The sequence below is a fragment of the Calidris pugnax genome, unplaced genomic scaffold, assembly GCF_001431845.1.
Source record: "Calidris pugnax isolate Ruff unplaced genomic scaffold, ASM143184v1 scaffold103, whole genome shotgun sequence".
Taxonomy (NCBI): Eukaryota; Metazoa; Chordata; class Aves; order Charadriiformes; family Scolopacidae; genus Calidris; species Calidris pugnax.
Genome location: NW_015090990.1, coordinates 6,675,244 through 6,701,460, shown reverse-complemented (window position 1 = coordinate 6,701,460; position 26,217 = coordinate 6,675,244). Strand labels below are relative to the sequence as shown.

Below are 26,217 nucleotides of genomic sequence, written 5' to 3'. Positions count from 1 at the left end.
GCAAAGTGAGGCATCAGATCAATGTGGTGATGCTAACCTTCAGAGCTGCTGCTGTGGCCATTTTCTGATGACATCTTCTCAAAGATTGCTCTCCCTCTTTTCACACTAGACTCATTCAGAGAAATGACAGAATGGCTCCCAGGCTGACTCTTCAATGCTGATGAAAGTGAACTTCTTTCACTTTCTGTTTCCTGTTAGAAGACATCAAGAGGATGCGTGTTAAAAGCAATTGGCAGGAAACAGATGTGCGTTTTGGGGGGAAGAGTGTTTATGAAGAGGCAGAATAGCAGGGAGTGCTATTTTGGGGAATTTCTCCAAATTTGCCATAGGATAAATTTCTGTAGCACTGCAGACAACGATGCTTGGTGGTTTTCTTTTGTCATTGCTTGCACATGGTTTCTTCTACAAGAGAAGAGTGGTGGTGGCGGTAAGGATCAAAATAAAAAGCACCAATTGCTCATTTAAACACTGTACATAGAAAAGTTGTCAGTGGAAAATTTATTAATTTCATTTACTAGTATGTAAGAATATTTGAAAACAACAAATGATATCTTGGAGACCAGATGGACATTTGTATTTCAGAAATTAGATTTTCAATTCTGCTGTGACCTATCGACTGAACTTAGCTTATCACAGTAGTGGGTTAATGTTCCATATAGATAGTTTACACAATATTATTAGTATCTCATCATTACACTGTGGCCTCAGCCCTCCGAGGCAAAATGAGTAAATTATTGCTAAGCAACACTTTAGGGTGCTGAAGCTGGTGTTTTGGGGTTCTTCTCCTTCCAGGTGATACACTACTCAGTATGAAGTTGGAGACAATGTCTGTAAAATCTCAACTACAGCTCTTATATTAAGTAAATAACTGAAACAGCTGGACTAGCAAAAGTAGACTTTTTTTGCAAGTGAATAGCATTAAGGGTCCACTGCGTGTCCACTTCCTCTGTCCCGCTACAAGAGGTAGCGATATCCAGAAGGACAGTGGGCAGGTGTTTGGCCTCATGACTGCATAAATCTCTCTAGCAAGATTTTGCAGAACTTATTTGCCAAAGCCCTTAATTGCTTATATGGCATGCATTTTCAAATGGTACTTAATTTCAAAATGTACTTCAATGTGCCTTCATTAGACGACTTTCTTTTTATTGTTTGCAGACAACTTTATTATTTTCTACTAGTTTAGTGCTGCCCATGTATATGATCTCACTGAAGTAACTCCTGACTGCTTTTTGATTTGGATATTATGCATGACGTGTAAGAAGGAGCAAAATTTGATGCCTGAATTGATTATCCTAGATTGGAGATTATTTTCCAGTAACCATTTTAAAAAAAGAAAAAGAAAAAAAAAAGAAAACTTTTTTTAATGTAATGCAACTTAATGAATCCTCTAATAGAACACTTACAAAGTGAGTTCACAGTAGCATATAATCAATTAATACATTCACCTTGATTTTTATGAAACTAACAGTCAGGAAGTTTTGGAAGTAAGTAAAGTAACAAGTGTGTTACTTTTAAAATGAGTGCATCATTAGCAATCAAGAAAAATTGTGCTTCACCCATCTTTAATAGATTTACGCTTTTCTCAAAGTTGCTGATAGCTTTTATCTTAAGCATGCATTGTACTTCATTTCTTGACCTGTAATCATTCTTTGCAAGAGTATTCCTTCTAGTACATGTACAATGGGTTATGTCTTGTGGAAACTCATAACTTTATAACAATCTGTCTACTTCTGTGAGTTACAGTAGCTTTTGCTTGAGATTTGCTGAAAGATTTTTGTATGATGTGTCAGCATTGAAACAAATAACTGATTAGACCATAGAGGCTGAAGATGTTTTATTACCATGAGTATTATGAACTCCTTTTTTTCTGAAAGAATGCCTATAGTATCAACAATCATCAGTTATCTTGTCACATCAGTGTCTCCCCCTGTACCATCCTTTCCCTCCCACAAAAGATTGCTGCTGTTATGCTTACACAGAATTGAACTCAAGATGTAATCTTCAATCCAGTGGATAATTTTACAGATAGGCCAGGAACGACAATCAACATGCCGGAAAAACCTAAACATGACTAGATTCCTAACATACCTTTATAGGTGGTATAGGGGATCCTAACCAATACTGTGGGATTTCTTGCCTTTTATTTAGCAGATTTGTAGGAGATAATTGGTTTAAAACTAATTTGAGTGATCCTCTGCTTTTACAATTAGCAGAACATTTCCCTTGGCAATTATGGAAAATATTTTTGGAGGGTAATAGTAAGAGAAAGATTTCTGGAGAGAAGAAAGTAGCTGTCTTTCTCCTCCATGACACTTTCCTTGTACGCTTCCTCACTAGTCTGTGGGATGCTTTCCGGTTGTACATCCCACTGACAAATGACAGAGTAGCGCCGCGCTGGTAAGATAAGCTCTGTGCCCAGGCTGGGTTACAATGCAGACCTGACCGTGCAGGTGGGCACTTGCAGCAGAGGTAGGATGGAGAACTTGGCCAGAACGTAGGTATGCTGAGAGGAACGAGATACTCGTGTGCCAAGGGTATCAGGAGACAGCAGGTGGCTGAAATGAATAGGGTGTTTTGTGTGGGGCGGGCTGCAGCTTCAAACTGCTATTCATTTTGTACCCTTTTTAAGAGCTGGTTATCAGTTACAATTACAACCCAGTATTAATTACAACCCAGTATTAATTATAATATTCTGGTTTAAAACAGCTGAAAAGCCGACCATTATGTCTGAAATCTGATCCGGGCAGTTTGTGATGCAGAAATGGCTATGCTGAGGAGAAATTAAAAAAAAAATAATGCAGCTGTGCCTGTTGTTAGATCAGCCTGACCATGTCTGTCTGCGACTTCTCCGGTTCTGCAACCAGCCAGTGCCTGGCATAAATGAGAACAGCCTCAGGATCATATTGCCACAGTATTGTGTGTGCTTTCAGTAGTCAACACCAGAGAATCACTTTAATGATGTTCTAACTTCTGCAGTATTAGAACAAAGCCAAAAACTCAAAATATACCGTGTTTCCAAGTATCATGGGCATCTTTGAGAACAAAATAATCTAGGGTGGTGGTTTTTTTTTTTTATTCCTACTACAGTAGTTACCAGTAAAAGCTAAAAAACTTCAGTTTACTGTTTCTTATTTGTATTCTGGCAAGCTGGGGACCAATATAAATTTGATTTGCATTTTTCTTAACTCTATTAATTTTATTAAATTGTAGCATATTTTTATCTCTGCAGTAGCAATTCCATTACCTATAAAATTTATATAAGTTAGTATTTTTGACATTTATTTTAATAGGATTTTTTTTTTAAATTAATGTGTTGGTTTTGACTATTTTTAATATCAACTGTAGTTGATATTAAATACCAACAGATTTCTGAGATGTTGGCCACTATGGCAGAAGGTATTTTTATTTGGCTTTTTTCTGGTGTTCAGAAAAGCTTATGTGTCAAAAAAACCTGGAAATCTGGGATAATATTTACAAATTTTTTACACATAAATTATTGTCATTTAACTTTAGTGATCAATTCTTCCACCTAGAAACTTGTCTAAATCTCAGGGGTTTTTTTGTAGTGAGCATTAGTCCCATTTTTCAAGACTGCAGTGGGTTCTATATTTGATAGTTTTTGTAGATTTCAGTAAACAGTGTCAATTACCAGTTCTAGGAATACTCTTTTCAGTTTTATGCCATGATATTAATTTGTCATCCTAGTCCTGTGAAACGTTTTGTTATAGGCTGCTAAGTGTAATTTACTGTAGCTTCATATTAAGTAGTTTGAGACCGGTGTTTATTATTCCAAATCTCTTTGTTAATTTGCCTTTTGATTTCTCTGTACTGTTGCCCATAATAATGTACCCAAAAAAGAATAACTATATTTTCCTCTATAATTACACAAACATTTTGGGGGACTCCCAATATATTTATCAAAAAAATATACTTACACTGTAGTAGATCAGTAATTTTAAAAATATTAATTATCTTTTAGTTGTTTCTAATTAAGTTATCCTTATTTTCATAGCTAGTTTTAGCTTTTACCACAACTTTCCACAGTTATGCGTATTCTTTAAATCCCTGATATGGTGAATCCCTGTACGGTTGAATGGTCCATTTAATGATCTCTGTGAGGATGGTGGTGTTCTGAGAAACAGTGATGATGTTCTGGGGCAGCAGAACTGCATGCTTAGCACTGCGCAGAACATTTTCTTCTAAACAAACCAATTCTATGCCCAAGTGCATTCTCTTCTATTCCTCCCTTTCCCTGTCACAGTACCCCCACCATGACAGCCTGCAGCTGCCCTAGCCCTATTTTGCAAACAGCATCCCTGTCTTAGTGGGGCTTCTGAAGGATGATTTTCTTGCACTGTTGCTCCGGCTGAAGTGCTAGAGCTTATATTTATTCTCAGAAAATGATATTTCCTACTGTGAAAAAGTTATTGGAAGGTGTTCTGATTATCATAAACTGTTTTTAATGAGGATAAATTTAATTTGCATACCGTTTTATTGGGGTATCTACCCAGATAACCTAATGACAGTGAATGGCAGAGACATCTGCTTAATAAGGATAGAATTAACATAAATGCCACTTATCAAAAAAGCACCAAGATAGTGCCAAGAAGTACTTAATTAGAGGCTAATATATGCAACTCTTGCAGAAGTTGCCAAATGAAAACTAAAAGAAGAATAATTTTTCTCTTTCTTTCTCATTAATGCAGGGTTCAATTAATGTCAAGCTTTTGTAACTATATGTGTATTCTTGGTGGGAGCAGGTATTCGGTTGAGACATAGACTCTTGTGTGGAGCACCCTGTTTAACAGTGTTTATTCCATTTTTTATCGGGCATAATTTTTTGAAATCTGTCTGTATTTAAGTAACCTTCTGTCTTGTAATTACTTCAGTTTTATCCACTGGTTCTGATATTATATTCTATTTTTGAATACGGTTGTCAGAAAAAGGTGACACAAGAAGTTATTTTTATGTTCTGATCTCATACTTTAGACATAATGAAAAGAATAAAGCACTAGAGTGCCAAAATTCAAGGAATATGCAGTCATTACATTTAGAAATGGCAACGATAAAGATTCCAATTTCAGTGGCCTACTGAGTGACTATGCTTTATTTAGATAGTGGATTTTCCACTTGCTGTCCAGTCCTGCACTAATCTAAAAGTCAGTAAGCCAGAACACATAAAGTTTTAAATAGAGGAAAACTATTTACCAAATTAGTGCTACCATTTCTGCATACGTTGAGCTACCTTGGATTGGAAGAGGAATTTGCAGTCAGTACATTAAATAGATTGCCAAAAGCTACTATTAATGTAGTGGGTTTTTTTTAAGGACATCTTTAAGTGTATTCAAAAAATGCACTCATCCCCATCTCATCATGTCTTAGCTACTTTTGTTGCATGTGCTACATAAAGGACATTGCCACCTAATTTTCAGTTTATTTATGGTTTCCACTAAAAGAATGCATGTGTCAGAAATGCCAAAGAAGGGTAGAAGGAATAGGCCCAAAGAGAAAGGGTAAAAGCATGTAAGTTGAAAGGAAAATAATAACTCCATAAATGGGCGATGAGGTAGGAAACTAATGGAGCAGTAGGATGAGTGTTTAGAAATCAAATCTGTTGCTTTAAAAATAGTTAACAAAAAGTGTTGATCTATCAATGCATTTTATTGTGATTGTAACTTTAAACACTTGAGGGTTGCTATTCAAATAATTGTTCTCAATAGCAACTCAAGTTATACTTAATGTCTAAGCACTTTGCTGGACTGGCTCCTAACATTTACTGTTGTCTACAAAAAGCTGGCATCTCAAATTCCAATTCAAAACAAGAGACTGCTTCATGGAAGAGTACATAGGAATGATTTGAGGTTAGTTCTAGTGCTGAACGAGCTGATAATATCTCCTGTGAATCACTCAATCTCAGTGAAATATAAAAAATTAAAAGATAGAGCAACATAGTCCTTGCCTGCCTGGAAAAAGCCTCTGGAAATATCATCATGAGACAAGTCTGTTTCTGATACATTTCTTATTTGTAATTAAAAATATGATGGAGATCCATTCTGGTGCAATTTAGAAGCAGGGAGTGCATGGAATCATGTCTACCATCTGCCGGAATGCTGATGGTGTTATTAAGATTGATGACAAACCCCCTAAAGTGACTGTTACAGAGCAGTGCTAATAACACCTGCTGCATAAAGTCTATGAAGCCAGTAAGTAAACTGTTGAGACAAAGCCACAATTCTTGGTTGATTCTCTGCAATGCACCACTTCACTAAGACAGAATTTCTCAAGCAGCTTTAAAAAAACCCCTATGGCTGCCTGGAACCTGCTCATTCATTTTATCCCCAGACCAGCTCTAGAGATGCTTATCCAGCTGTTACAGACAGTTTTAAAATAAGACATGTTTTTCATTTGGAAGAAAGGTATAAAATAACCCTACTGTATACATGGAACAGGGGCCCTGAAAAGAGCTTGTTGTCAACCTGAGGAAAAAGATCTGTTTGCAGAATTGCCATTTCAGAATGGGGCTCTACACTAAGAAAAAACACTCAGGGGCTAAATTCTGCCTAGAACTGCCTACAGATACCACTCTTAATTACCAAAACTCCCACTGATTTGCCACTTATCACCATAGCAAAATTGATACAGGGTCCCTTGTCTTACTACTTAAAAAGCAGTGGCCTAATTATTTGAACAAAAAAGGGAAATTCTTTTAATTGTTAACAGGGTTTGCCATACATTAAATTATTGAGCTGTTTAGACTCTGTCCCATGGAAGGAATATCAGTTATATGCAGCTCATTGTAATATGTTGATTTGAAACTTTTTAGCAGGTTTCACAATATGATCATGAATATTTGTAATGAATAATGAATCAGTAACTGGACAATGGATTAAATAGACAACTATAGGACATCAGTAGCTATAGAAACTTCTCTTCCTAAACCAATACTGTGCAATGGTCCATCTCTGCGGGCATTTTTGGAGGACAAACCGGTTGTTTGTTTTAGAAGCACATAAGGAAACTGAGGCCACATGGTTCAAGCATGTGGTACTACAATGATTGAGTAACATTGTTTAAAGTAGGCCAGCTACAATATCTGTAAAAAACTAAACCAACATAAAATTTATGAAAACTGCAAAATGAAAAACTTGGCAGAAGTAAATCTTACTACAGCTTTTAAACGCAAAATGAAATAAAATCACATACAAATCAAATAATTTATACTAAGTTGGTACTAGAAGTCTATATAAAACACCGGTAATGCATTACCAGAAAACATGCAAAATAACAAGCCTAGATCTGAGACAGCTGTGTTTAATATGAAATACATTAGAAAGAACAGCAATAAAAGACTGGATAGGGTACAGGCAGCATAGTTTTGTAACCAGCATTAACAGGCCGCAAATTCCAGGCTTGGTTCAAGTCATGGAAACTGTTTTCTAAACCAGTGTGATTTGTAACCACGAATAATGTCAGAGTTCTTTTTCCAAAATCATGACCTGGGGCAGCATAAAGTGCTATTTTACCGCATAGGAGGCATAAATTAAGACATGAAACACAACAAAAATTAAATGCAGTAGCTTTCCTTTTCTATCTCTTGCTTTTTTCACTTTTTTATTTACCAAACTTTTTTGCCAAACTTTTCAGTCAAATGTGATAATTTGTTCTTTATATAATAATTCCAAAGTAATTAGGAAAAATTTTACCACATTTAAAAAAAACCCACACTTTTGTAAATAATCCTACTCTTTTTTAGCACAGTAAAGTTTTATTTAAAGCTTCCAAAATAAACTTAGTACCCTCTTTGCATTGCAGTTGTAAAAGGAATGCTGCTATGTACTAAATTCCACTATCAGCTCTAAGTTTATACTTTTATTCTTTATTATATTTTTTTTCTCATACAGTGCATATTTAGGGATGTAAAGTCTCAGTGTTTTTTCACCCTTAGAGTGGAAATTTAAGAACCACTATTTTATCAGTGCTACTGTTAATTGCAGGTATGGGACTGGCAAAAAAAATATTATTTATTTGGGGTTTTATGGGAGCATATGCAGACCTTTTTTGTTTCTTTCTTAAATTCACTGACAATTCTCTTTTCTTTGCATGCTATCTCATTGAAATTTACTTAGATTTAGAGGCATATCAATTTAGACCTCTTAACAGTCTTAAAATATCTATATATGTGTCTGCCTTTAAGCAAAACAAAATAATGATTTTGAAAGGGGTGTTTTCTAACACGCTCAGTTTGTGTCTAGTATTGCTGCAGACATTTACATTCTTTCTGTTGTCATTTTCCACAGTCATTTGCTATTTCATGATTTTTGTAACTATTTTAAATAGCGGGAAATTATTAGAAGTATGTTGTGGTGTGAAATGGAAAACAAAAATAGCAAAGCAGAAGAAGCAGCACTAGCAGAGTGGAGAAGCAAATGACTTACAAAATGACTAATATTTCTAGTTCACTTTCTTTTAGCTGCACATTCTCACATAAACCAATCTTCACCTTCAATACTCCATGTTGTTTCCTTCCAAAATATTGCCTGGCTTCTAAGATTTGTTCATTTTCCAGCAATACTGAGCATGCTAGTTCCTGGACTCCACTGATACCACTTCTAGAAGCAGGACAGAGAGTGCATTTTCTGTTAGTTGTTCAAGCAACTGTGGCAGATCCCTCTGATGTAGTCAGGAGCAAAAAAAAAAAAAAGTGCAGGCTTAGTCCAACTAAAGAAAATCTCTCCCTTAGTAGAGCTCCAACTAGTTGACACATTTTAATGTCTTAAATGTATTTATTTCCATTAAACTTATATTAATTTTAGAAACCTAAACATATTGTATATGCTCTGATATTGCTTCCAAAACTACAGTAAGCCATATGTGTTGAAGTACCCATAATTCTTCATTTATTCAGTAATAATACAGGGCACATCAAGTGAACCTTCTATGTCATTTGCTCTGCGCATCACCAGAGAGATACATGCTGGGAACTTCTAGTGAAGTCTACAGCACTCCTGAATTTAAAATTCCTTGTGGAGTTTTTCTCAGTGAGCTAAATTATGATTTATCCCACTGGTGAGTTTTTTGCTTTTTTTTTTTTTTTTTTTAATACAATGCTCATATGGGCTCAACTAACTATTTTAAGCAAAGGCTTTTTTATCCAATATTCATTCTGTGTTTTTAAAATAGTTTTTTCCCACAATACTGCTATCTAAAAAAGGAAGTAAAAGTATGTATTAGCAGCATTCCATATTTTTAAGAAGTAGCATTTGGTCAGATACTGGGCTGATGTTTGAAATTGAGTAATAAGAGAAAATGAAACACATTCTACAATGGAAGATTAAGAATGAGCGTATAAAGACAGTATTACGTAAGAGATGTAGCTACAGAGAATTCAAGATGAGCTGTAAAGTATGGTAAATGTTGGAGACTCTGAGACAGTGGAGATTCTCGAAACTAGTGTTAATAGCCTATTTTTGTACCCATAGTCCAGCAATGATATTAATTATCTGTGACAGAACTTCATAGAAACAGCTTCAGAGAAAGACAGTGCATAGCTTGAACACTCCTGGGTATACAAAGTCCACGAACTGCCTAATCCTGAGTAACATCTACTATTCTAATCTTATTAACCAAGTTTTACTTTTGAAATAAACATACAATCTCAGCACAGCACACAAGAGAGAAAAAAAGAAACAGGGTTAAAGCATGGCAATTGTATTTTCATTTTTCTTTCCCGAGAGATTGCTGAGCTTTAAGATAACATGCCACATTACTTTAAATCTAGGCAACAAACATCTAAAAAAGGATCCCATGTTTACACAACGTTTTTTGAAAGAGACAACAGAACAAAAAGAGCTGACAAAAGGGAGAAGACACAGAGGTAAAGGAGTACAAACAGAAGAGCACATGAGAGGTATTGTTTGTGAAAAGGATCCCTGAAGGAGGATCTCTTCTATTAAGACAGCTGATGTAGTATAGTGTATTTAGTAGGTCATTTGTACCTTCTGCACTGTAACAGCCTATGTATGCTGGTACTGCCTGTACTTCAGACATATAAAGATGGAATGTATTCTATGCTGTACTTCTCTTTGAAAACCCAGGATTTGTTCTGCTTTCATTAAGATTCAGAACAGTAGTGTGAAACTCCTGGGTATGGTTATTTTGGACCCATTTACTTCAACCTTATGACAACAACTTCAGAAAATGTGGTGAGTCCACTTCTCTTTCTACTAGTTACTGTCAGAGAATAAGAGAGTTGTTTATTTTCACAAACATTATACAGGTTGGATAACAGGAATAGACATATTGGGATTTTATTTTACATATTTAATAGCCTATTGAAATAGTCAGTGATTGTGAGTATGGGGCAGGTGCTTGTTTGATTAACTTGAAATTGTTCATTTGACACATTACACATTGTACTCTGCAACAGCAAGTAATGTCTCTTTCATTCCGGTTTAATTTATGGATCTGCTCTCTCCTGCACCACCACCTGTGGATTCCTCAGACTTTATGTCACAAGCTTATTTCCCTCCTAATCAGCTTAACTCAGATGTTATATTTCCCTCCAAATGCTGTTTCCCAAGACATGCTAGTAATGGACACATTTACTTTCCATCTTTCCACATCAGTTCCATGCTTCAAAAATTGATTAAGATGCACAGGCTGGTAAATTGTTCAGTATACCAGGAGACAGAATGACAGTGAAAACATTTTAAGATTTGTTGCTTTCTGCCACAAGTGACAAATACTTAAGAAGAAGTTAGTTAGGATAAGAAGTATTGTCTATAAAATATTGCAAACTAAAATGAAACTAAATGTGGAGATGAAGTTAAAAGAACATGTTATAAATGAAACATACTTTTCCAAAGGTCATTTTCTGGCAACTGACAGGAAGGAGCAGTGCCTTTCCAAGTGCTTTATGGTCAGTTTCCCACAGAGGTTATCAAGCTCTGATGCCGCTGGCTAATAGGTTGGAAACCATACAACAAAAATACACTTGGGTAAAGAGAGGTATTTACTGGCTTATGTGTCTGGGAAGAGAAGAGGTAGTTTTTTTAGTGACCCAGAAAGCACAATTCTTCACCCTTAAGAGCAAACTGGACAAAACTCAATGGATATCACATACAATAATGTATGATTCTAAACTTCTAAGTTAAAAGGTTTTAATTTTACTGATCTCTGCAGATACTAAACTGTTAAAGATCAGTTCTACAGCACCCAATTTCTGGGTCATTTCTAAGCAATCATCTCTTTAAAGAAGAACCCTTTCATGACTTTGTGTGGTGTGTGCACCTTTCAAAAGAAGTCTGAAGGAACATTTTCCTCATGTCTCCATTCTCTTGGTGTGCTGGCTTAGTAGCACACAGTCAGGTTAGAGATAATATCTGCATATGAAGGCAGAGCTTCTGTGCTTTTCTCTGTCTTCTGAAGACTTCAGCCAAAGACTAGTCAGTGCTAGCTAGTGCTAGCTATAATCCTGAACTTACGCAAAGGTAATTTCTGCTAAATCAGGCCCTAAAGTAATATTAAAAACATCAAATCTATCTGTTCAGAATAAAATTAACAACTTAAAAAATGAAGTTATTCAGGTTCTTTCAAAATCTAATTTCTTATTATAACCACTGCAGCTTACGCTCTGAAAAGGCTAAAGAAATAAAAATCACTCCCCAAAAACAAGGAGGGGGAGCAAAATGAGACAACGTTGTGTTTCTTTTCATACATATCATGGAAATATATATTTCCATCATTTCATCAAAATATATGTTTCATATATATTTCATCGGTGCTATTTTTCATTTGCATATAGAAACATATATAGACATTTGTATTCAACTGCTACATAATAGCCTTATATTGTGTATTAGCACCTTGAAAGAAAAACCTAACCTGATGCTCTTAGTCCTCTCAGTTTTCCTGAATTGAATGAGATTCTCCTCCATTTACTCCATTTCCAAATTACAGGCTCAGCTGTAGAATTTCAGGTAGCAGAAAATAAAATAATACTTCTTTTTAACTTCACTGGTTTTTATTGAAAGAACTAAAGGCAAAACAACGTCATATCTGCAGTGATAGACATAGAAGTCCTAACAATGTCTCAAAAACTGTCAGAAGCCCTGTATTACTAAAAAGTCTTTTTGGCTATGCACTGTTCTCACTTTACAGACTTTTACAAAACCTGTTAAACTGCGGTATCTATGTGCAACTTTTTAGGTATATCTGTTACCATGCCACGATAGAAGTATGACTGTGTTCAAGAGCATTAAAAAAAATATAATTTACTTAATCTTGTAGAGAAAATGTGCTTTGTGTTTTTTAAATGCTTCTATTTAAATGCTTTCTTGTTCCAGAAAGAACTTTCAGATTTTTTAGCCTTCCTAGGAAAGTCAGTCATCCTAGGAAGCAGCGTTTGATGCACTGTCAAAATCGGTTTTTCTATTAGCTAACTGTACTCCACAAAAGCCTCAACTCATCATAACAGATGAAAAGTGCCTCTTTAAATTAGAAATACAACAGCTGAAAACCTAGGCAAGAAGTCTTTTTAAGAGTGGGTCAGAAAGAACGTAGGGAATAGAGCCAGACAATAATCAGACAAAATGACCCACACCTGAAATCATGGCAATTTGTTGAGGACAAGTGATCCTAAAAATAAGCCACCCTTATCCTCAGCACATGATACAGGATGAATCTCTGTGGATTCTGAATATGCAGTAAGCATCAAGAATATTGCGAAGCAAAAAACTTGTTAAATCTTAGCACAAAGGAAACTTCCTTTGGAAAGTTTAGTTCAGGGTATAAGACTACAGTCCATCCCATACTGTTCCTTATAAAATTGTAGTCTGCTTAACAGTACATATAAATAAGATTAGAAGAAAAGTTTTCCTTTTAGGAAAAAAAAAGAATGTGAATTTTTTACCAAAACGGGCTCCCCATGATCCCGTATACAATGTGGCCTTTCCTTGTTGTGGAATTTTTTGCCATTATTAAAAAGTTCATGAAAACAAAGAGGAGGAATGCATTGTGTCACAAAAAAAATGAACTAAGGAGGAGATGAAACCAAAATCCAGAAGGCCAACCGTACAGCACTGCTTTCAATATCTAGCTTTTCAGCAAGGTTAAGCCCTCGGCCATCCCATGCACTCCTCACTATTTGTTTTCTTTCATCCATAAAAAAATACAAATGATGCAAATGCTAACAGGGTACAAAACTGACCTACTGTTGGTGTGGGATTTCTGTTCTTTTCTGTATTACATGGCTATGCTAAATTAGTGTAAATGTTTCTGAGAATGTTACGGCAAAAAAAGATGCTGCTTGTTTAAACAATTCTAGTGAAGGTCTAACCTTTTACATTAAACATCTGTTCCCTTCATTTACTTTCTGGCAGCAGTTCATATGTTTTCTGCAAAGGACACAGTTTAATGAACATATACCAGATTATTTAAATGAATGGTTTTAATGAGTTCTTTGAATAGGTTTCTCTGAAAAGTAGGCATGAAATTAGTTTCTCAGTTGGGATGCTGTAACATATTTTAAGAAAAACATACATAATCACTTTCCAGCAAACACAGGCCTTAGCTGTTTTAACATCTCAATGCTTTGGAGTGCTAATAAATTAAAATAGTTGTTTCATGGGAGTGATAAGTGGATACAGTAAATTGATGGTTTAATATATTATTATTTCCTAAGCGACAAATTTTTCCTATAGAAAAGCAAAAATAGTTTTCATTTTATCAGAATGGGACATAAGTTTATTTCTAAATAATGGAAAGATATGGACAGGCCTGATACTATAGGTTTTCATTAAAAGGCTCTGACAGCAGACTTAATAATTAACTTATTAATACTCCTAGGAAGGAAATATATCCAAGTTCCACTTGGATAAACTCAGGAAGAAGTAATTTGACTTCACCATGTGATTTAGCTTCAAAATTATTAAACTTTCCTCCTGACTATTTACTCTTTTTTGAATTCTCTTACTGCAATATGAAGTGTTACTTCCATTCAAATAATTAGGATTGGGCATAGGTCACCATGTAGCCACCAGGATGAAAAGTACACCAAAAGTCTGGTGCCTATAATAATGTCTTTAACTTTTGAACCAGCAGAGGGTCCGTTATATAATTGATCTAATTGTTTAGAAGTCACTTCATGATTTAACATTATTTAATTGCCCTGATTTTTCTCTGTGGATTTTGTACATATACAAATAACAGCACTGCAATGGAAATGCAGCTTGAATGAGAGGTTTTAGAATTTTTGATCAGCGGTATTTTGCCTTTTTAGAATAAAATCTATTTTCCCTATGGAATAATGTAATAAGATGGGCCCTGATCTTGAAAGTCTGATTAGTCCATTTAAGCAGGGTTACAACAGTTGGCAGTCTTTTTCTTAACATAAGGCTAATGAGCATGTTCATTTATACATAAGTAATATATGTGATGTAATATAAATGCAATATAGCTTGCTGGCACTGACCCTTAAAGAAATTTTGTTGACACTTTAAAAAATTCCACTGTGATTTCTATGGCCTTGACTTAGTTTTACATATAGCCATTTCTAACTTTGTTGTAACCTTTCCTATTGCTTCTGGGTGAAATCACTACAAAAATGCAAGAAAAATGCATTATCTCATTACCCATCCTTCACTCTTCCTGCCCATGGAAATGTGCTATGGCTGAAAGAGATCAAATCTTAAGCAGTTTGCTAAAACCTTTTCATAGATTTGCATTATATTGTGATATAAGTATTTTCTTGTATCACTGATTTCTTGATAGAACTATAGTCAAAATGTCTCTTCTGAAGACATACTAAATTGCTATTGTTTTTCATTACAAGTATCTTATCTCATGGTGTAATATTTAACTGCTGAAATACTTAACATTCATAAATATTAATAAATCCCCTTCTCACCTCCAACATTTAGGGTCCTTATCGTTAACCAGATACGCGTCAAATACTTAATATGCACCTTTAAATGCCTTCAGTATATTAATTTAAAATATAATACAAAGTCCAGGCTCTATACATGCAAAGCCTGAGGTTGCTGTGGATCCTATTTGTCTTGCATGATTTTATTCCTTTCATGCTTATTCAATATTACCGGTGGAGGAATCAGCAATTTCTACTATTTTTTTTTTTCCATTAAATCTTAGACATAGATGTTGATGTCATCAGCAGCAGTTTGGCTCCAATTTTTCATATTGCTGAAATGATCTGTCCTTTCACAGAACTCCTGTACCTATGGAGTTAATGCATTGTTTTGAAACCTTGTCAGTCCTGCCTTTGGTCTGTGTTGCCAAAATTTGTAAGCGAATGACCTAAGTTTAAATATCCACACTTCTTCAGCATCATTGGTATGAATGCCTACTTTTTTGTAGGCTCACTTTCAAATAAAAATAAAAAATAAATAGTATAAATAATATATATTAAAAATATAAATATATAAATAATAATATAAATTAAAAAAATTGAAGTCATGCTGACATTGTGAAAGTTTTATACGATGCAGATTCTGGTTTTCTGCATTTCATGTTGATTGTGTCTTGGAAACCTTAAGATGTTGTACAATGCTGGGGAAATAAATACTCAAAGGCAATATAAATCTTATTTTTTGTCTTGAACAGGAAAACAGAGTTCAAGCTTTTCCACTTGAATTCTGAAAAAGGGGATGGTTCCTCCTGCTTTTCCACCCCTTGTTTCCTCCCAGTTTATAAGCACCATCTGCTTTTCAATGTTCTTTGCAAGGTACTGATCCTAATGATTGCAATTCCTGCATGAGTTTCAGTGACTTAGCAAGAAGGCATGTTCTGTAGAGAGTATGTTTCTTTTTTCACTTCTGGCTGGCCACAGAAAAAAATTCATATTAAGCAGAACTGTACTCAAATACATTTCATATGCAACACTCTTGGCAAACAAATGATAAGGAAGAAGAAAGTAACACTTCCTTGACTGTTTTTCTTCTACCTCCCAATCTTTTTGCTGAGCCTTTGCTTCCCATTTGTATCAGAAATGATAATTTTTCACTTGGAGAACACCTTGCAAAAAGACATATACTTGGTAATAATTTTTATGAAGTATATCGGTGAAATTGTAGTACTAATGGTCAGATTCTAAGCTGCGCGTGAATTCATAGCATTTGCAGGTGGAGCAGCAGTAAATTTTGCAAAGAAACCCTAATAAAGTAGTATTTAATTGGTGTAACGGTTCTGAAACTGGGAGTAAGGAGTTCTTTTCCTTTCTTGGTAATTATTGTTTAAATACAGGTCTGCAATTCTGTCAAGTGAAGTATGCTGTTTAAATCCAAAAAAATTATTCTTGCTCACTCAATAAGGAGCTCTTACTATCAATAATATTAAAAACATGAACCAATTTGCTTCTACAAGAATGATTATGTCTGCAATACTGAATGTACTGCTCCATAGGAAAAACAGGTTATTAAAAAAATTACAAAGTTAGACCACCAAAAAGGTGTCCACCCTAAAAATCATTTGAGTATGCCACTTAGCAGCAGTCTATCACTATTTTATATGGTCTTTAAAGTGCTCAATAATCCCATAAAGTTTTAACCTTTATTTTATTGATGCCTACTACTTTTTGTTATGTGTCTAAAGCTGATGAAAAGATTTTTCATGAATCACATGAATTTTTATTTTACTGTTCACATAAAAAAAACTTTCTAATATCTTTTCATAGCCGGGTTTTGTGTACAAATTATACCATGGTCAGCACGCATTATTCTGAACCAGAAAGTCATGTTTAAATCACTCTGGGCATTAAAATTAAATGGGTAAATGACTGACTACCTGGGCTGGAAGGGTTATCCTGCAGCAGTTGGAAGGTGGTAGAACACAGAGTTGTGACATCAAGTTTTAGTATAACTTTGATTGAGAAGTAGGGTAAAAATTATTCAAAGGGGATTTTTTATTTATTTATGGGTTTTTTTAACTTAATAATTGAACAAGAAGAGAGGATTTACAATGTGGAAGGTATAAAGTATTCCATCAGGAACCAAAACCTGCACGCACATTTTAGTTTTCATGCATAAGTGGCAAAGCATGGTGAAAGAATTTTAAGCCACAAAAATGAATGAAGTTGCCCTAATTAATATCACTTACAAGCTTTTCAGTGTCCTGTACGTCTCTGAAGCATTTTTTAAGCTTCAAAAAATTGCAGACGTTCTCAGAAAAAAATCTGATGACAAATAAAGGTTGTAATTTGTCCAGGCCCATCATGTTATGCCAGTGAAACCCAATGGGTGAAGCGACAGCAGGTTTCTCAGTTGAAAGGGAGTCAGTAGTGTTCTACAAATAGGAAGCAATTGCTTCAGAAAGTTTCAGAATTTTTGAAAATAGTTTCATTTGGGAATTCTTCTCTCAGGCCATAATATCTTGATTTTCAGCTCCCCTAAAAACTACTGGCCAAGCACAATTGCACACTAACATACCTATCAGGTTGGCAGATAGTGCCAGCCAGCACACTAATCCAAATTGTCCTCAGGACATCAACGAGAGCTGTGGCCAGTGCTGCCCATCCCCAGTGAGGCAAAGGAGAGGAGCAGTGTGAAGCTAGAAAAACCACCCTGCAGACCTGGGGCCCATCTCGATTCATCTTGAGGTGTCCGCCTAGACCAGGAACTTACCTTCTTGCCACCCAGGGCCTCGAAATGACTCCTTAGCTCCTCCACAGTGATGGGGAAGTCCTCCATCTGCTGAGGGCCACCTAGGGTCTCCTCGTTGAACGCATCCGCCCTCCTGCTGCCTGCTGGCACTTTCTCCATGGTGCTACTGCAGCTGATCTTGCCCGGCACCAGGGACCGTGGGGCTGGTGAGCACAGGAGCATCAGGCCAGGTCTTGTAGCATTGGCGGACTCCCATCTCTGCTTGAGGAGCTCCACAGAGCCCTTCTGCAGGGGCAAATCTGCCAGATCCAGCGTGCCCTGCCAATGCAACATGCACATGGGTCAGTGATAGGCAGCACCATGACAGCAGAGGCCACCACAGGGCTGTTCGAGAGCCCTTGCGGGTCACAGGACAGGCCAGGACAGAGGCTGGGACAGAAACCACTTCCCAATGGAAAGCGAGATCCAGTAAGACCAAATCCAGTAGGAGTCAGTGAAAGGGTTCAGTGTGTTCATACAGCAGAAATACGTTAATTAAGGAGTGAATTTAGGGTGGTATTCAGATATTTTATTCTTAAGCCTGCTAGCAGAATTGCTGTCTATCATCAACAGAAAAGCAGCAAGCACACAATTAGGGAGAATTTCAGACAAAGCAGAGCTAATGAATGAGTGCCTGGTAAGCAATGTGTGCTGCACTGAAAGGTGTTGTGACAGGTGACTGCTGGTTTCTTTTAGATTTGATACAGCTGTCAGTATGGTAGAGTGAGACACAGCATTTTAATGCAGCCAGGAGACAGAAGGGCTACTGTATTAGCTGTGAAAGTATGAAACACATCCCAGTACAATGCTCCTAATTGCACTGTAACTCTTCTGGCAGGTAGATTACTAAGTGCTGATATCAAATCTTTCTGATCAGTTGACTGTATGCTCACAAAGGCTTATTCCATCTTTCTTACAGTACACTTGGGAAGGAAAATTGCCATTCTATCATTTTGCACCAGTGAAATCTGCTACCCATTTCCTGAAATCAGCACCCAAGAGGTTTGATTTCAAGATTTTCTGTCCTGTGGCGAATACTCAAAGGTAAGTTTTAATCTCTCATTCAAAATGAGTTTGAGTAGAAAGAACATGCATTTAAAACAGTAAAAGAAAAAAAAAGTTGACAAAAACTGAGACCCAACTACTAGGTAAAATCTCCATTCTTCATCCCCTCCCTTCTTGGCTGGAGGGTTTGTTATGTCTTTAACTGTCCTTTACATTGGATTGAGCTTAAACCTGCATTATTGGGCTTTGGGTTTTTTTGAGTCAATTTCTAACCAGAATTAATGTGGACTGTAATATTTGGCTTGGAGGAAAAAACACAGGAGAAGCACTGCGTATTTGATGTGCTCCAAGAATATTTCTAAAAGGAATCTTCCCTGAACAAAACAGGAAAAAGTTTCTTGGCTTACAGCTTTCACCTTTGTAACCAGAAATTGGCCCAAGATTTGTCTCTCCTTTATCTTTTTGGTAGTAGTAGGCTGTGTAGTAGTGCTAGGTTAACATCCTGCTAGTTCCCCTTGACTGATGCAACTGTCCCCCATGCCTCTCCTCTTCCTGCAAACAAGAGTAACACCCTTCCTTCCCCTGCAACATGTGCCTGTTGTTTTAAGGTGCCTGATTCTATCAAAGGTCCTTGATTGGCCTGACTTTTAACCCAAAATGAAGAACAGCTGTTAAATTCACCAGTCTTAAGAACATTCACGCTAACTCATAGCTGTATGTTAGAGATACTCCTGATTACACTGCATCTAAGGGTTGACTTTATACTGTGAAATTTAGGTGAGTGTGCTTATGCAATATCCACATTCTCCTATGTTTAGCTTCATTACTAGTGGGTCCTTTTGTTGGTTTCAGTGGTTTTCGGGGTAGGTGTTAATGCCAATGTTCAAACAAAAAACTTAAACCAGAATCTGGTGTGTCCTAGAGGTCATTTGAGGTTTTCAAATTTTATTACTGCTGTCTGTAAAACTGATCGCTGATCTTCTAATTTCCTTCCCTACCTGTTCACGGTAGTTTAAATCACTTTAGAATACTAATGGGAATTTATTTCAAGAAAAATATTTGATAAATACTGCATATTTTAAATAGTCAGTTATTTTAATTGTTTCTTCAGAGTTGTAGAGCCTTGGCTTTTATGAAAATGTAGGAAGAAAACAGAGGAAAGAAGAAAAGTACAGATTTGGACTTTGACCTAAGTCAGTATTATAATTTCACACTGGCTCTGCTGAATGTAGTTTTTAACTTTTACTGGTCACCTGTAGAATTATCTTATTTAAGCAAAGGGGAGAACAAGATATTATGCTTTTATGAAATATCTTTTTATTTCTTTTGTGTTTGCTATTTTTAGCTCGCAGCTATCTGGCCACATTTTCCCTCTGGCCTATTCACTTCTCCCCAAAACTTAGCTTGGTTTATTCTGTCATAGTGACAATAACCTTACTACACTATTGAATTTGCTGAAATTGCAGGCAAATTCACATCTGTGGGTCTGTGACTATCCTCTTCACAAGAGCTGCAGAACACGAGCCTGCCTATCTATGGGACTTGTGGCAGGGTAGAACTTAGTCTGTTCCACTCACCGTTTCAGTCCTATTGTACCAAACCCCTGCTCATAACAGTCACATGCTGATAAAAATGGACATCTTATTTTAAAAAGAATTATTAATGTGATAGGGTAAAGGTTTCAGCCAGGTTAAAACTCGGCAGGGAGTATTGCCATCATATTTTTCCTGGTTTGGGAGGCTCAAGTGTGTTTCTGTGGCCAAAAGAGATATTTTGAAGAGAGCAAGATTGCAGTAGCAAACAAGTTAGCTAGTGAGCAGTCTTCTGGCAGAAACTGATGGGGGAATTTTTTGTGAAGGAACTACCTGAAATGTTATGTATCCTTCAAAAGTAGGTATTTGTGAATGCTACCTATTTGCATGAAGTGTTTGTTTTCTGAGGCCAGCGATATTACAGCATTCAAACACTGCAATCAAACTTTAGGCTTTACTTCTTTCATGTTTCTTCTCTGGGATCTTTTCCATCTCTCTCCCACTAATTTTATAAGAGGCCTACGGTAATTCTTCATTGCATGTAATAAATCTGATAAATGTATATTTTTCCTGAGCTATAGGAACGCCTATAGATTTTGTAGACTCATGAATTGCAGATATTTCAGTGGTTTTTTTTTTAAACCTGAACTTGTTGATAAATTGGTCAGTCCTCTCCTGACAGTAGAAAACAGCCTGTTGTCAAACAGCTGTCATTTGTCACTGCATATTGAGCTGGATTTCCCTCTCAATTAAAAAACAAACAAACAAAAAAAAAAAAAACCAAAAAACCAACACTAAAACCAAAAATATTTTGAGGATGGTATTTGAGAAGTCCTTTCCATGATCTCCCATACTACTTCATCCAGCTCTTGCCTCTGACAGCTTCCCTTATGTCCCACCCCGGACACGTGGTTCCAGTTAATATGCACTGTCAGGAATCCATGGGGATCCATAAGCCATCTTGGGATAAATTATGAGAAAAGGGCCAATACGTTGCAAATGAAGACTGTATCTCATTCAACCCAATGCGTTTTCCCAACCACTAAAGATCAACCCCCCAGGTTCAGTGGAGGCTACAGAAGAAAAAGCAGTTGACCCCTTTGTTTATGGCAATGCTGGGAGGGAAGGCAGGCAGGGGGCTGAAAAAGAGGACCAGCAGTTGCCTAAGTTCCCTTCTAAATCTAGTCAATAATAGAATAAAATAGTTCAGTTGGAAGGGATCTACAACAATCATCTAGTCCAGTGGCAATGTTCACTGGCCATTTACTAAATAATCTCTTCTCCCCTAAGGACCCTTTAAATGTGCACGATAGCTAGGCGCGTGCTTCTGACACCTTGGCTTGAAAAGCTTGCAGTTTCCTCTGCAGGTAAGCAGAGCCTCAAGTATCTGTAACATTTCTTCATTTACATTTCAGACGCTTCTTAACAAAAGCAGCTCAGACAAGTTTATGAAAAGAGCTAAGAGAGTTCTTGATTAGTACAAAACGTAAAGCACTTCCAAACTCCTAGTCATATTTTGAGAAAATAGATTTATGTGGGCTGCCATTTAACATACCAACCTTTATCTTGATATAAACATGCATAGCTAAATAATAAAACTTTAAGAAATGTTGCTTCAGCTTTAAATTATGGCAGAACTCTATTCTAGCAAATGTAACAAGGTTCCGGTATTTTGAGGTAAATCACACTGGAACACTAATTCTTGTATCTTACCAGCAAAATCAACACGTTTTCTCATCTAACAAGAGAGGACTAGAGACTGCATTATTCATATTCATGGGACTTGAGGAAAGACGTGCATATTTTTTTTTCTTTTATCCCCTCATTCTCATTTATTACATGAGCAGTATCAGGCCCCACACTAGACAGCCTATTTATTTTTTAAAAAAGCATTAAATTGAGTGTTTTTACTGGACTTACCGCTGTGTTCTTCTCAGTCAAGTTTTCCGGTTGTAGCTGTGCTGCACTCATTGTGTGCCTGTTTAAAGGAAGACAAATTTAAATGTTCTCTAATTCATTAGTCTCATTTGACTAAAGAACATGAAGCTTGATAGACACACGTCTGATAGTAGTTACAAGACACCAAATCTCTTACGTGCTTGCCTTGCCAATGTATTATTTAGTGAGGCATCGAGGTAAAGTATGCTTTCTGCCATACCTCTGGCTGTGCTGCCTGTGCTCACCTTACACTGCTTAGCAGTAGCAAAGGCTGGAGGCAACAGCTTTTGTTTCAGTGCTCTTTGGCAGGAAACAAAGCACCTTCCAGTAAAAATTAGTTGGTTCTTAAGCACTTAGGAAAGTATTGGAGAAAAGGTACAATTGATAAGTCATAAGTTAAATGGATAAGATTTCAGACCACATAATGATACCACATTCCAATGCAGCTAGTTTTCTAAGTAATAAACATAATTGCTTTTCAAGGGTTTCATTGTGGACCAAAAGAACATATTATAAATCATACAGGAAAAAAAGTAGAAGGATTTTCTAAGATCTTTGTCTTCCCTTCATTTTGTTTTAATCTGCTATGTTACAGGGCTGTTACTTTTTCCTCCCACCTCTCCCCCTGCCCTAAATATCTAATCAAATTGTTTAGATTAATCTCTAGAAGCTTTTGACCTTTCTAGCTACTTTTCCCATCAAGGCAATTACTATAGCATAGGTGCTAGAGTTCGAATATATACTGCTTATTGGCTAGAACAATTAATTCAAAGAAGAAAATACATATGAAATGAATAATTTTAAATCTTAGAACTTGTTAAGTGCAGGTGACTTGGCAATTGAGGAAGATAATCCTGCTCAGTTTAAAAAAAACCAACCCAAACCCTGGAATCTGTTGCATGAGCCAAGTATCTTATAAAGGCAATGCAGACATCTCTTTACCTCGTAATAGAGAATGGTGGTTGTATGGCAAATGCTGAAAAACAGCACTTTCCACTAATGGTAAGCTGTGCATTTCCATCCCTTGTTATGTGTTTGCGGAAAGTCAGACCCAAATACTTACAGGCATATAGCTTCCACTTAAAAAGTCTTCTTTCAGCTAACATGTCTTTTCATTATCTCTGAGAGAGTGCTGAGTCCACATCTGTCACGATCGCACATTGGCAGGTGAAGACTGAAGTCAAGAGGCTATGCATTCTGACCTGGCCATCACCACTGTGGGCAAACACAGCCAGATTTTGGGGTTGCTGGGCCACCATCTCTATAGGTGTATATATGTGAGTCAGCGTAACCAGACTGGCCTCCCAGAATTCCTTTTCCAAAGAGACCAGCCAGGAACACGCAGGGAGAGAATGAGTTTTGTAACCTCTCACCAAATGCTGTTCTTAGGGATGTGTGTTTGGGACTAGTCAGCAGGTAAAAATATCCAAACATAGGAAGCATCCACTTTTCATTGTTATTCCCAACTACTTGGCTAACTTCAGATTCTCTCTTATAGCCAACTAGGCAGAAGTGTTCAACCAGTTCTGGTGTGCAACGCTTGGTTTTCTTTCATTACACTTGGGGTTTTTTCTCTTTCTGTAGTATAATGGAGACTTTTCTGACTTTCAGGCTAAACCTCCTTGTTTAATAGAAAGTTTAAAGGAGTCTTCAGCTAAGTACAGGGTACTCTAAGGGTACTCTTACATCTGCTCTTGTGCCACATTTTTTTAACTCATAAAAATGACATGAAATCTTACTTTAGAAACTGCAAGCCATGAAATGTACAAAAGAGCAGTCATTTAAAATGCATACAAAATACTGTTTATTTTCCCCCTGCTTTTGAAACAGTAACATAGTTTATACTGGAATAAAACTTACTATTCTGCAAGTTGATTATACATGATCTATGCTTCAGTCTAGTGTTTGATGAAAAGTGTTGAAATCTGTGTGCAGAATCTCTTCTATCCTTCCTTTGACAGTTATTTATATTTCTATGTGGTTGGTACATGAATTGCCAAATCACCATGTAGGGTTTTCACCCCTCTCAAGTTTGATCATGACTGAATGACTACAAGGCAACACAGCATTAGGCCCTGTGTTTCATGGTGTGTTTCAAACTAAAGGTTTGGAAAGCCCATGGCAAATATTGCTGAGCATGAAATCCTTGTCCTGAGGCTCATCCATCTCATTTCTACGCCTCTGTAATTCTCACCAACTCCCCCAGTTCTGTCCTTCTGAACTAGCATAATGCTCATATATACTTGTAAAGTGTCTCTTGTAACTGAATGCTCTAACTGCTGTAGTTATAGAGGATTTTATTGTATTTAGATTTTGCTTTAGAAAAATCTTTTTAATCTCTTCTAAACTTTACTTTTTTACAAGAGCTATGTTTTAAAATGAGATTTTAATTGCTCACTACCTGCTTATCATCATTGCTGATAAATCTTAAAGCACAGTCATTGTGAGGCTATTTGATGTACACTGCAGTCCTCTGGAAGTGGCTTTTTTGGGTATCCTATTCTTGGAGGGGCAACAAAGCTGGTGAGGGGTCTGGAGAGTAAATCTTATGAGGAGAGGCTGAGGGAGCTGGGGTTATTCAGCCTAGAGAAAAGGAAGCTGAGGGGAGACCTTATTGCTCTCTACAGCTACCTGAAAGGATGTTGGTCTCTTCTCCCAAGCCACAGGCCATAGGACAAGAAGAACTGGCCTCAAGCTGTGCCAGGGGAGGTTCAGATTGGACATTAGGAAAAATTTTTACACTGAAAGGGTTATTAAGCATTGGAATGGGCTGCCCAGGGAAGTGGTTGAAGCACCATCCCTGGAGGTGTTCAGAAAATGGGTTGACATAGTGCTTAGTGACATGGTTTAGTGATGGGTTGTGGGTGGGTTTTTTTATCAGAGTTAGGTTGTTGGTTGAACTAGATGGTCTTAAAGGTCCCTTCCAACCTAGACGATTCTGTGATGCTTTGTAAATGAGAAATTCAGAGGGAAATCCTGCATAGACCTCTTTGCTCCTATACAGAGAGAATCGGGAAAAGAAGTTGGAAGTTTGTAATTATAATGACATAACTGGAATTAATAAAGCAACTTAGTGCTGACAGATACGTTAAAAGGTGATCCGGAGATGCATATTACCCATCTACATTAGGGTACCATCTGTTCTGTATTCATAGATGGCTGACAGCTAACAAATGTACTTGGGAATACATTGCAGGGGGAGGGCACAGAAAAAAGGTTTTAATGTTGAGGTTTAACCAAAGGCCTGTTGCTTCAGTTAAAATAATTCTTACTGTGTTAGCTGATGTATTCAACGATTCTGCTTTTTTCTGCACAGATAGAGCCGGTGAAATGGAAGTAAAGATTTTATAACCGTGTCACTTTAGCCAGTGTTCTGGGAGCTCTGAATTGCATCCACATGTAACTATTATGGCTCCATCTTGGCAGGAATATATGAATCAGCACAGAAAGCAGTATCGTTTTGCGAACGTGTGAACAGAGCAAGCCTTGGCAACACACATTAAATGTCTGGTGAAATTCCCAGGATCATGGTGTGATTCACTCAAATTGGATAACTCTTTAATTGGTCAGTTATTTCAAATGAGAAAATTGCAGCTGGCTACCTTGTTGGTAAGAATGTTATGAGTATTTTAATAATCATTCCATTATTGTAATTCACCTAAAATAACCCTTATGTGATTTCAAGGGACACTGGCATCCATTAAAGACGCAGCTGGTGGCAGTGGATGGTCAGCCCTCTAACTCTAGAGAGCAAAGATCGTTGTGCTTAATCAGTCATCCTCCGTTATAGAGAGAGAAATTTAGGATGCCTTAGTCTTTCTTCAGAATAACTGGTGAAATGCTATATGACATGCTTTCAGCATGATGGATTTTTGCATTATACTGCTGTAATAAACCAGCCAGGAGCTCCATTCTGGGAACGTGAAACAAGAATGTTTCAGTTACGTCTACTGTCTTTCTGAGACTGTCATGGGAAGGACTTCTGGTCAAGTTTTCCACATAATATGGTTTCATAATACTGGTTTTTGTTTAAATTATTTCTGCTCTTGTAGTAGGTAGTGTTTGCCATATGCTTTCATATCGGAAAACAA

The 26,217-nt window shown here is 36.7% G+C and overlaps 1 protein-coding gene across 1 annotated transcript in view; it reads right to left on the bottom strand.

Annotated features, from left to right (window-relative positions):
- XIRP2 (xin actin binding repeat containing 2) overlaps positions 1–22,159 on the bottom strand; it is a 45,388-nt gene extending 23,229 nt beyond the window's left edge. The window contains exons 1-3 of the mRNA XM_014954132.1: positions 22,109–22,159; positions 17,634–17,930; positions 38–191 (exon numbers count right to left, since the gene is read on the bottom strand). Coding sequence (XP_014809618.1) covers positions 38–191; positions 17,634–17,930; positions 22,109–22,159 — 502 coding nt within the window. The remainder of the gene's footprint in view (positions 1–37; positions 192–17,633; positions 17,931–22,108) is intronic.
- Between the last annotated feature and the right edge of the window lie 4,058 nt (positions 22,160–26,217).